This window comes from Canis aureus, chromosome 11 (assembly GCF_053574225.1).
Source record: "Canis aureus isolate CA01 chromosome 11, VMU_Caureus_v.1.0, whole genome shotgun sequence".
Lineage (NCBI taxonomy): Eukaryota > Metazoa > Chordata > Mammalia > Carnivora > Canidae > Canis > Canis aureus.
This window is the reverse complement of record NC_135621.1, coordinates 19,016,678-19,028,356: the sequence shown is the minus strand read 5'-3', so window position 1 is coordinate 19,028,356 and position 11,679 is coordinate 19,016,678. Positions and strand designations below refer to the sequence as shown.

At 40.3% G+C, this 11,679-nt stretch overlaps 1 protein-coding gene across 1 annotated transcript; it reads left to right on the top strand.

The window, feature by feature from the left end:
* The first annotated feature begins 259 nt into the window (after window positions 1-259).
* On the top strand, window positions 260-7,527 carry LOC144323172 (olfactory receptor 6C2). Its single transcript, XM_077913245.1, has 2 exons — window positions 260-841; window positions 7,162-7,527. Exons 1-2 carry the CDS (start codon window positions 260-262, stop codon window positions 7,525-7,527), a joined length of 948 nt encoding a protein of 315 aa, XP_077769371.1.
* Window positions 7,528-11,679: the final 4,152 nt, after the last annotated feature.

Sequence of the window (11,679 nt, the reverse complement as noted above, 5' to 3'; positions counted from 1 at the left end):
ATTTTCAGGGGGAAAGAATGATCTGAGAAAATGTTGGATTGTTTTACATTAACATGAATCCTGAGTATTTGCTCATATATGGAATATTCAAGAAGGCTAGTTGGAATAGTGGTGATATGGATTATGATGTGAAATGAGAAAATAGACTGATTTGCTTGGTTTTTGTATTCAGTGTTTTGCTACAGAATTTTAATACTGATCTTCCCACAAAAATCTCTTTTATTTTCATAGGCTGATGGTTAGATTTCAAAAGTCAGTGATGAGAAACTATACAGCAATAACAACTTTTATCCTGTTGGGACTGACAGACGACCCACAACTGCAAATCCTGCTCTTTATCTTTCTATTTCTCACCTACATCTTGAGCGTAACAGGGAACCTGACTATTATCACCCTCACACTGGTGAACTCCCATCTTAAAACTCCTATGTACTTTTTTCTGAGAAATTTCTCCTTCTTAGAAGTGTCATTCACCACTGTCTGCATTCCTAGATTCCTGTATAGTATATCAACAGGGGACAATACTATTACCTACAATGCTTGTGCAAGTCAAATATTTTTTGTTATTCTCTTTGGAGCAACTGAATTTTTTCTCCTGGCAGCCATGTCCTATGATCGCTATGTTGCTATCTGTAAACCACTTCATTACATGACCATCATGAGCAATAGGGTGTGTAGCTTATTAGTCTTCTGCTGTTGGGTGTCTGGCTTGATGATCATTCTCCCACCCCTTAGCTTGGGCCTCCAGCTGGAATTCTGTGACTCCAATGCCATTGATCATTTTAGCTGTGATGCAGGTCCCCTCCTGAAGATCTCATGTTCAGATACATGGATGATAGAGCAAATGGTTATTCTTTTTTTTTTTTTTTTTTTTTTTTTTTTTATTTTATTTTATTTTATTTTTTTATTGGTGTTCAATTTACTAACATACAGAATAACACCCAGTGCCCGTCACCCATTCACTCCCACCCCCCGCCCTCCTCCCCTTCTACCACCCCTAGTTCGTTTCCCAGAGTTAGCAGTCTTTATGTTCTGTCTCCCTTTCTGATATTTCCCACACATTTCTTCTCCCTTCCCTTATTTTCCCTTTCACTATTATTTATATTCCCCAAATGAATGAGAACATATAATGTTTGTCCTTCTCCGACTGACTTACTTCACTCAGCATAATACCCTCCAGTTCCATCCACGTTGAAGCAAATGGTGGGTATTTGTCATTTCTAATAGCTGAGTAATATTCCATTGTATACATAAACCACATCTTCTTTATCCATTCATCTTTCGTTGGACACCGAGGCTCCTTCCACAGTTTGGCTATCGTGGCCATTGCTGCTAGAAACATCGGGGTGCAGGTGTCCCAGCGTTTCATTGCATTTGTATCTTTGGGGTAAATCCCCAACAGTGCAATTGCTGGGTCGTAGGGCAGGTATATTTTTAACTGTTTGAGGAACCTCCACACAGTTTTCCACAGTGGCTGCACCAGTTCACATTCCCACCAACAGTGTAAGAGGGTTCCCTTTTCTCCACATCCTCTCCAACATTTGTTGTTTCCTGCCTTGTTAATTTTCCCCATTCTCACTGGTGTGAGGTGGTATCTCATTGTGGTTTTGATTTGTATTTCCCTGATGGCAAGTGATGCAGAGCATTTTCTCATGTGCATGTTGGCCATGTCTATGTCTTCTTCTGTGAGATTTCTGTTCATGTCTTTTGCCCATTTCATGATTGGATTGTTTGTTTCTTTGGTGTTGAGTTTAATAAGTTCTTTATAGATCTTGGAAACTAGCCCTTTATCTGATATGTCATTTGCAAATATCTTCTCCCATTCTGTAGGTTGTCTTTGAGTTTTGTTGACTGTATCCTTTGCTGTGCAAAAGCTTCTTATCTTGATGAAGTCCCAATAGTTCATTTTTGCTTTTGTTTCTTTTGCCTTCGTGGATGTATCTTGCAAGAAGTTACTATGGCCGAGTTCAAAAAGGGTGTTGCCTGTGTTCTTCTCTAGGATTTTGATGGAATCTTGTCTCACATTTAGATCTTTCATCCATTTTGAGTTTATCTTTGTGTATGGTGAAAGAGAGTGGTCTAGTTTCATTCTTCTGCATGTGGATGTCCAATTTTCCCAGCACCATTTATTGAAGAGACTGTCTTTCTTCCAATGGATAGTCTTTCCTCCTTTATCGAATATTAGTTGCCCATAAAGTTCAGGGTCCACTTCTGGATTCTCTATTCTGTTCCACTGATCTGTGTGTCTGTTTTTGTGCCAGTACCACACTGTCTTGATGACCACAGCTTTGTAGTACAACCTGAAATCTGGCATTGTGATGCCCCCAGATATGGTTTTCTTTTTTAAAATTCCCCTGGCTATTCGGGGTCTTTTCTGATTCCACACAAATCTTAAAATAATTTGTTCTAACTCTCTGAAGAAAGTCCATGGTATTTTGATAGGGATTGCATTAAACGTGTATATTGCCCTGGGTAACATTGACATTTTCACAATATTAATTCTGCCAATCCATGAGCATGGAATATTTTTCCATCTCTTTGTGTCTTCCTCAATTTCTTTCAGAAGTGTTCTATAGTTTTGAGGGTATAGATCCTTTACATCTTTGGTGAGGTTTATTCCTAGGTATCTTATGCTTTTGGGTGCAATTGTAAATGGGATTGACTCCTTAATTTCTCTTTCTTCAGTCTCATTGTTAGTGTATAGAAATGCCACTGACTTCTGGGCATTGATTTTGTATCCTGCCACGCTACCGAATTGCTGTATGAGTTCTAGCAATCTTGGGGTGGAGACTTTTGGGTTTTCTATGTAGAGTATCATGTCATCGGCGAAGAGGGAGAGTTTGACTTCTTCTTTGCCAATTTGAATGCCTTTAATGTCTTTTTGTTGTCTGATTGCTGAGGCTAGGACTTCCAGTACTATGTTGAATAGCAGTGGTGAGAGTGGACATCCCTGTCTTGTTCCTGATCTTAGGGGAAAGGCTCCCAGTGCTTCCCCATTGAGAATGATATTTGCTGTGGGCTTTTCATAGATGGCTTTTAAGATGTCGAGGAATGTTCCCTCTATCCCTACACTCTGAAGAGTTTTGATCAGGAATGGATGCTGTATTTTGTCAAATGCTTTCTCTGCATCCAATGAGAGGATCATATGGTTCTTGGTTTTTCTCTTGCTGATATGATGAATCACATTGATTGTTTTACGGGTGTTGAACCAGCCTTGTGTCCCAGGGATAAATCCTACTTGGTCGTGGTGAATAATTTTCTTAATGTACTGTTGGATCCTATTGGCCAGTATCTTGTTGAGAATTTTTGCATCCATGTTCATCAGGGATATTGGTCTGTAATTCTCCTTTTTGGCGGGGTCTTTGTCTGGCTTTGGAATTAAGGTGATGCTGGCTTCATAGAACGAATTTGGAAGTACTCCATCTCTTTCTATCTTTCCAAACAGCTTTAGGAGAATAGGTATGATTTCTTCTTTAAACGTTTGATAAAATTCTCCTGGGAAGCCATCTGGCCCTGGACTCTTGTGTCTTGGGAGGTTTTTGATGACTGCTTCAATTTCCTCCCTGGTTATTGGCCTGTTCAGGTTTTCTATTTCTTCCTGTTCCAGTTTTGGTAGTTTGTGGCTTTCCAGGAATGCGTCCATTTCTTCTAGATTGCCTAATTTATTGGCGTATAGCTGTTCATAATAGGTTTTTAAAATCGTTTGTATTTCCTTGGTGTTGGTAGTGATCTCTCCTTTCTCATTCATGATTTTATTAATTTGAGTCTTCTCTCTCTTCTTTTTAATAAGGCTGGCTAATGGTTTATCTATCTTATTAATTCTTTCAAAGAACCAACTCCTGGTTCTGTTGATCTGTTCCACAGTTTTTCTGGTCTCGATTTCGTTGAGTTCTGCTCGAATCTTTATTAGCTCCCTTCTTCTCTTGGGTGTAGGATCTATTTGCTGTTTTTTCTCTAGCTCCTTTATGTGTAAGGTTAGCTTTTGTATTTGAGTTCTTTCCAGTTTTTGAATGGATGCTTGTATTGCGATGTATTTCCCCCTTAGGACTGCTTTTGCTGCATCCCAAAGATTTTGAACGGTTGTATCTTCATTCTCATTAGTTTCCATGAATCTTTTTAATTCTTCCTTAATTTCCTGGTTGACCCTTTTATCTTTTAGCAGGATGGTCCTTAACCTCCATGTGTTTGAGGTCCTTCCAAACTTCTTGTTGTGATTTAGTTCTAATTTCAAGGCATTATGGTCCGAGAATATGCAGGGGACAATCCCAATCTTTTGGTATCGGTTCAGACCCGATTTGTGACCCAATATGTGGTCTATTCTGGAGAAAGTTCCATGTGCGCTTGAGAAGAATGTGTATTCAGTTGAGTTTGGATGTAAAGTTCTGTAGATATCTGTGAAATCCATCTGGTCCAGTGTATCATTTAAAGCTCTCGTTTCTTTGGAGATGTTTTGCTTAGAAGACCTATCGAGTATAGAAAGAGCTAGATTGAAGTCACCAAGTATAAGTGTATTATTATCTAAGTATTTCTTCACTTTGGTTAATAATTGATTTATATATTTGGCAGCTCCCACATTCGGAGCATATATATTGAGGATTGTTAAGTCCTCTTGTTGAATAGATCCTTTAAGTATGATATAGTGTCCCTCTTCATCTCTCACTACAGTCTTTGGGGTAAATTTTAGTTTATCTGATATAAGGATGGCTACCCCTGCTTTCTTTTGAGGACCATTCGAATGGTAAATGGTTCTCCAACCTTTTATTTTCAGGCTGTAGGTGTCCTTCTGTCTAAAATGAGTCTCTTGTAGACAGCAAATAGATGGGTCCTGCTTTTTTATCCAGTCTGAAACCCTGCGCCTTTTGATGGGGTCATTAAGCCCGTTCACATTCAGAGTTACTATTGAGAGATATGAGTTTAGTGTCATCATGATATCTATTCAGTCTTTGTTTTTGTGGACTGTTCCACTGAACTTCTTCTTAAAGGGGAATTTTAAGAGGCCCCCTTAAAATTTCTTGCAGAGCTGGTTTGGAGGTCACATATTCTTTTAGTTGCTGCCTGTCTTGGAAGCTCTTTATCTCTCCTTCCATTTTGAATGAGAGCCTTGCTGGATAAAGTATTCTTGGTTGCATGTTCTTTTCATTTAGGACCCTGAATATATCCTGCCAGCCCTTTCTGGCCTGCCAGGTCTCTGTGGAGAGGTCTGCTGTTACCCTAATACTCCTCCCCATAAAAGTCAGGGATTTCTTGTCTCTTGCTGCTTTAAGGATCTTCTCCTTATCTTTGGAATTTGCAAGCTTCACAATTAAATGTCGAGGTGTTGAACGGTTTTTATTGATTTTAGGGGGGGATCTCTCTATTTCCTGGATCTGAATGCCTGTTTCCCTTCCCAGATGAGGAAAGTTTTCAGCTAGAATTTGTTCAAATACATATTCTGGCCCTCTGTCCCTTTCGGCGCCCTCGGGAACCCCAATTAAACGTAGGTTTTTCTTCCTCAGGCTGTCGTTTATTTCCCTTAATCTATCTTCATGGTCTTTTAATTGTTTGTCTCTTTTTTCCTCAGTTTCCCTCTTTGCTGTCAACTTGTCTTCTAGGTCACTCACTCGTTCTTCCACCTCGTTAACCCTCGTCGTTAGGACTTCTAGTTTGGATTGCATCTCATTCAATTGGTTTTTAATTTCTGCCTGATTAGCTCTAAATTCTGCAGTCATGAAGTCTCTTGAGTCCTTTATACTTTTTTCTAGAGCCACCAGTAGCTGTATAATAGTGCTTCTGAATTGGCTTTCTGACATTGAATTGTAATCCAGATTTTGTAACTCTGTGGGAGAGAGGACTGTTTCTGATTCTTTCTTTTGAGGTGAGGTTTTCCTTCTAGTCATTTTGCTCAGTGCAGAGTGGCCAAAAGCAAGTTGTATTGGGAAAAAGAGAAAAAGAGAGGAGAGAAAGAAGGAAAGAAAAGAGAAAGAGAAAAAAAAGGGAAGAAAAAGAAAAAAAAACGAAAAAAAAAAAAAAGAAGAAAAAGAGAAAGAAAAAGAAAGGAGAAAAAAAGGGGGTGGGGGAAGGAAACAAATCAAAAAGCAAAACAAAACAAAAACAAAAACAAACAAACAAAAAAAGAAGCACCGGGGAGTATCTTCTGATTCTGTGTTCTTTAAGTCCCTTGGCTTCTTCTGGAAGTTGTCCGTCTATCTGGTCTTCTGGGGGAGGGGCCTGTTGTGCTGATTTTCAGGTGTTAGCAGTTGGGGGAGCTGCTGTGCCCCTGCCTGGTGCAGGGCTCAGTGGGGGTTGTTTACCCCGTGAGGCCGCAGGAGGAACAGCCCCAGTGGCGGGGCAGCTCTGGAAACCTGGATTCAGCTCCGGCAGGAACTCCCTCTGCAGGGCCTGGAGGCTCCGGGGCGGGGCCGCTGATGTGCTCAGCTGGGGCAGGAGCGTCCTCGCTGTCCTGGGCCCTCCCGGCCTCTGCCTGTCCCGGGGGAGGCCGGATCCTGGGCTGTGTCCCGGCGCCCTGTGCTCCGGAGCCTGCGCTGGTGGATTCGCGCTCCCGGGCCGCGCAGCCACCTCCGCGGAGCCGCCGCCCGAGCCCCCCGAGCTGCTCCTGGAACCGCGCAGCCCCCTCCGCACGGAGCCTCTTCTTCTGCCCGAGCCCGGCCGAGCTGCTCCCGGGCCGCGCAGCCCCCTCCGCGGAGCCGCCCCCGAGCCCCTTCAGCTGCTCCGGGTCCCCCGTGCGCGCTGCAGCCCTTAGGGAGCTCGGCGCACTCTCCTGGGCGCGCAGTTGCTCTGTTACTGTCCCCGGGAGCCCGAGGGCCTCCTCGCCCTCCTGGTCCTGCTCCAACTCCCCACGAGCCCCTTTCCGCCCGGGAAGGTTGGTGCAGCTCCTGCTCCTCCGGGACGGGGCTCTCCTGTCCTGGGGACACTCGCCCCGGCCTCAGCCCGGCTCCTCGCGGGGCCCCTCCCCCTTGGAGGCCTTTGTTCCTTTACTTCTTTTTCCCGGTCTTCCTACCTTGATAGAAGCGCGAATTCTTCTCACTGTAGCGTTCCAGCTGTTCTCTCTTTAAATCTCAGGCCGAATTCATAGATTTTCAGGATAATTTGAAGGTTTTCTAGGTAGTTTGGTGGAGACAGGTGATTTGGAGACCCTACTCCTCCGCCATCTTGCCCCTCCCCCAAATGGTTATTCTTGTGGCTGTATTTGCACTCATTATCACCTTAGTGTGTGTATTTCTGTCCTACACATACATCATCAGGACGATTCTGAGATTCCCCTCTGTCCAACAAAGAAAAAAGGCCTTTTCCACCTGCTCATCCCACATGATTGTAGTTTCCATCACCTATGGAAGCTGCATCTTCATCTATGTCAAGCCATCAGCAAAAGAAGAGATAGCCATAAATAAAGGTGTTTCGGTGCTCACTACTTCTGTTGCACCCTTGTTGAACCCCTTCATTTACACCTTGAGAAATAAGCAAGTGAAACAAGCTTTTAATGACTTCATAAAGAAGATGACATTTCACTCAATGAAACTGAAGTTTTGATAAATCAGTGTAAAATGAAAGAAGAAAGTCCTCTAAACATTTAACAACAGCTTCTAACTTGTTTCATTGCTTTGCTTATAACTTGATCATATTAACCCTCTCAAAGACATTTAATAATACATCCTAATCTCATCTTAATTGAACTCCTTTTTCTTTCAAACCAAATTCATACATGGTGTTTTCTTTCACTGTAAAACTATAAAGTATAAACTATAATAGAACTTATCGCCACTTCTGACCTAATCCTTTCTTCAGTGTTCTGGGGAAGGAAGGAAAGTAATAATATTAAAACTATATAAGTGCTATAGAAGACACATTACATAGTAATAAAACCAGTTTCTTTCCCTAACCAAAGTCATCAAAATTAATGGCATAGTCGAAGACCCAAATACAATATAGAAAACAGTGAGAGCAAAGATGCATTAAAATAAATTAAACCAAATAGGGCATTCTAGGGCAGTCGAAATAATGAAAACAACAAATTGAAACAGAGATATCAATGGGAGTTTGGGAATAATCAGAATTGAAGAGATGGAAACAGCTTCACAAACGCTGATTAGATGTATTACTTACTTATATTTATGACAGAATTTCACTTAAAAGGCATACATTTAATTTACGACAAATGTAAACAGGGGCACCTGGGTGGTTTAGTGGGTTAAGTGTCCAACTCTTGGTTTTGGCTCAGGTCATGATCTCATGGTCATGAGATCAAGCCCATCAAAGGGCTCCATGCTCAGCAGGGATTCTGCTGCTTGATTCTCTCCCTCTGCCCCTCCCTGCACTCACTCATGAGTACTTTCTCTCTCTAAGTAAATAAACCTTCTAAAATAAATAAATAATTAATTAAAAACTAAACATTATGTCACTTATTATATGTTACAAAATTAGAATAAATGCATAAGAGCAAATTGGAACACCAAATTTTAAATGACAATGAAATAAGACCATTATTCACATCTACACAAGGCTAAGTGAATGATTTAAGAAGATATCAAGAATATGTGATCAGTAGAAATAGGAAAAAATTAGAAAATACAAAAATGATAAATTTTAAATTCTAAAGTGGGCTCTGAGGGGCTCCTGCATGGCTCAGCCAGTTACTCATTTCAGCTCAGGTCGTGATCTCAATGTCATGAGATCGAGCACCACATAGGACTCCTCACTGAGCAGCAAGTCTGCTTGAGATTCTCTCCCTCTCCATCTCCCACCTCCTCTGCTTCTTCCCCTATTTGTGCCATCTCTTCATCTCTCAGATAAATAAATTTTAAAAAATCAATAAAAATAAAAGTGGGCTTTGAAGTAACATCTAAAATTATTTTCTTTCTAAGATTTTATTTATTTGAGGGAGAGAGAGACAGAGGGAGGGAGGGAGGATGGGGGGGCAGAGAGAGAAGCAGACGTCCCTGCTAATTAGGGAGCCCAATGTAGGGCTTGATCCCAGGATCCTGAGATCATGACCTGAGGCAAAGGCAGATGCTTAACTGACTGAGCTTCCCAGGTGCCACTCTTTTAATTATTTCTATTGGCATAGGTTTGAAAATAAATGTATTTTTCCAATTACCAATGATATGCCAAACTCTTCAAAGATTATTTTTAAAATAATATCAACTCTTACCAATCCTGGAAATACATTTTAGTTGTATCAAAATGTAGGCTGAAGAAGATTGACACATTGACCAATACATCATAGGTAGTGAATAATGGAGCCTGAATTCTGATATCAAGTCATGTCCACTTCACTACAACTCATGACCTTTCAAGCAATAGTGTAGTTTTGCTGTGGAAGGGCTAAGAAAAGACACTGATTCAAAGTATGTAATCTACATAGTAGTTGGGATCTCTCTCTGTAGTCTTAGACTCAGTTTATTGATGTGTCTACTTTTCAGTTCATTAATTTTCTTTACTGACATCAAAGAAAAACATTAAGTTGTCTAAACATTTCAAAATTTATGTAATCGTTTTTATATATTATGCTATTCATGAAAAAAATCTTAGTGGTTTTTGAAATTCCATGTTATGATTTGTTATTCTAATCCTTTCTTTCCAATAAAAAATGCATTGTGGTAAGGCAAGTCTGTGAGGGTGACATTGTATAGAGATAATTTTGAATCTTCTCTTGTTTACATATGAAACTAAGTCATTTTAAAATGTTGACATTTTTCCCATGTTTATTAATCTATAACATGGTATAACCATATTGAGATATGAAGGTTAGAATCATAGTCCTAAATTTTAAGGTAACATTTCTGAGTACAAAATTATTGGACAAAGATTATGAGCAGTTTTATAGTGCAAATGTCCTTTACCTCTTGATTTAACGGGGGAACATTTATTCATCTGTTTTAGAGAACATTCCTTACATCTCTCTGAGATATTTACATAACTGATAAAAACTTGAGGCTTATTTAAAATGATAATACCTTGTTGTCCTGAAAATAATTGCCTTCAGAGCACTTGGGTGGCTCAGTCCATTGGCTAACAACTCTTGGTTTTGGCTCAGGTCATGATCTTGGGGTAGTGAGATCCAACCCCATAACAGCTCTTCTCACAGCACAGAGTCTGCTAGAGATTCTCTCTTTTTCTTTCTCCCTCTGCTCCTCCCCCAGCTTGTGCACATACAGGCATGCCTATTGCTCTCACATTATCGTTCTCTCTCTCTCAAATAAATAAATAAATAAAAACTTTTATTTTTTAAATTTATTTTTAAAGATATTTATTTATTTATTCATGAGAGACACACAGAGAGAGTCAGGGGCAGCGGGAGAAGCAGGCTTCCTACAGGGAGCCGGATAGGGGACATGATCCCAGGACCACAGGGTCAAAATATGAGCTAAAGACAGCTAATGACTGAGGCACCCAGGTGCCCCAAATAAAAACATTTTAAAAAGATAATTGCCTTCAATAGCTATGGTAACTGTAAAATTTCATTTTAATTCTCTTCTCTCTAGGAGTTTACTTATAGCATAGTCCTTTCCTCTTCTAATCAGAAATTTTGTTGAAAATTAATGTATTAAGAAAATCGCTTTATAATGTCTGAGCAAAGAGTTTTGATATGGAGCTAGATTTTAAATATGAAGCTTACCACAATTTTCTACAACTATTTTATCTTGTTTTATCTACTAATATTGTATTTAATTTCATGCAGGCTTGTATCATTCTTGTTAATTCTCTCTCTTGCACATGGTCTATATGCAATGTTCTTGTAACTTTAATGTCTCCCTGCTAGTTTCAGTTGTCGCTGCTTTTCAGGCTTGTTTATCAGAGATGAATGGGAAATCAATCGGTTTAGATGCTAACATTTGATTTTTCTCAGCTTTTTGCTTAGCAGCCTGTCACCCTGTGTTTCCAAGGGAAGAGCTAGCACAGTAACTAGAACATAAGCCCTGTATTTGATTCTTCATGATTCCTATAAACTAAAACGCATGACCACCAAGTACATCAGCTATGCGAGCTAGTGAGTGAGTTAACACATTCTATCATGTCATCTCACCTTTAAATCTCCTCTGCTTACAAGACAAGGATTTTTTTTCTTTTTTTAAAGATCTTATTTATTTATTCATGAGAGACACACAGAGACAGAAAGGCAGAGACACAGGCAGAGGGAGAAGCAGGCTCCACGCAAGCAGGTGCCTGACGTGAGACTCGATCCTGGATCCGGGGATCACGCCCTGAGCCAAGGGCAGATGCTCAACCGCTGAGCCACCCAGGCATCCCCAAGACAAGTATTTCTATAAAGTAGCCCGGTGATTATGAAGTTAGGGTTCTAAAGGCTGTTAGGTCTTTCAATCCAATCTGCAATTTTTTTATCTCTGTCCAAAAATACATTTTTTATTGAGGTATAATTTACACAACACAAAATTCACAATTTTAACCGTTCCACTGTGTGCAATTCACGGCTAGCCATACATTCACATAGTTGTACAATCATCAGCATAATCTACTTTCATAACATTGTCATTACTCCAGAAAGAAACTCTTTAGCTATTAAGCAGTGACTCCATGTCACTCCCTTCCTCCAGTTCCTGGCAACCACTGACGTGCTCCCTATCTCTAGAATTTGCCTATTCTAGACATTTCATATAAATTGAATTATACAGTATGGGTTGCCTTTTGTGACTAGCTTCTTTCACTTAGCCAAGGGCAGATTCT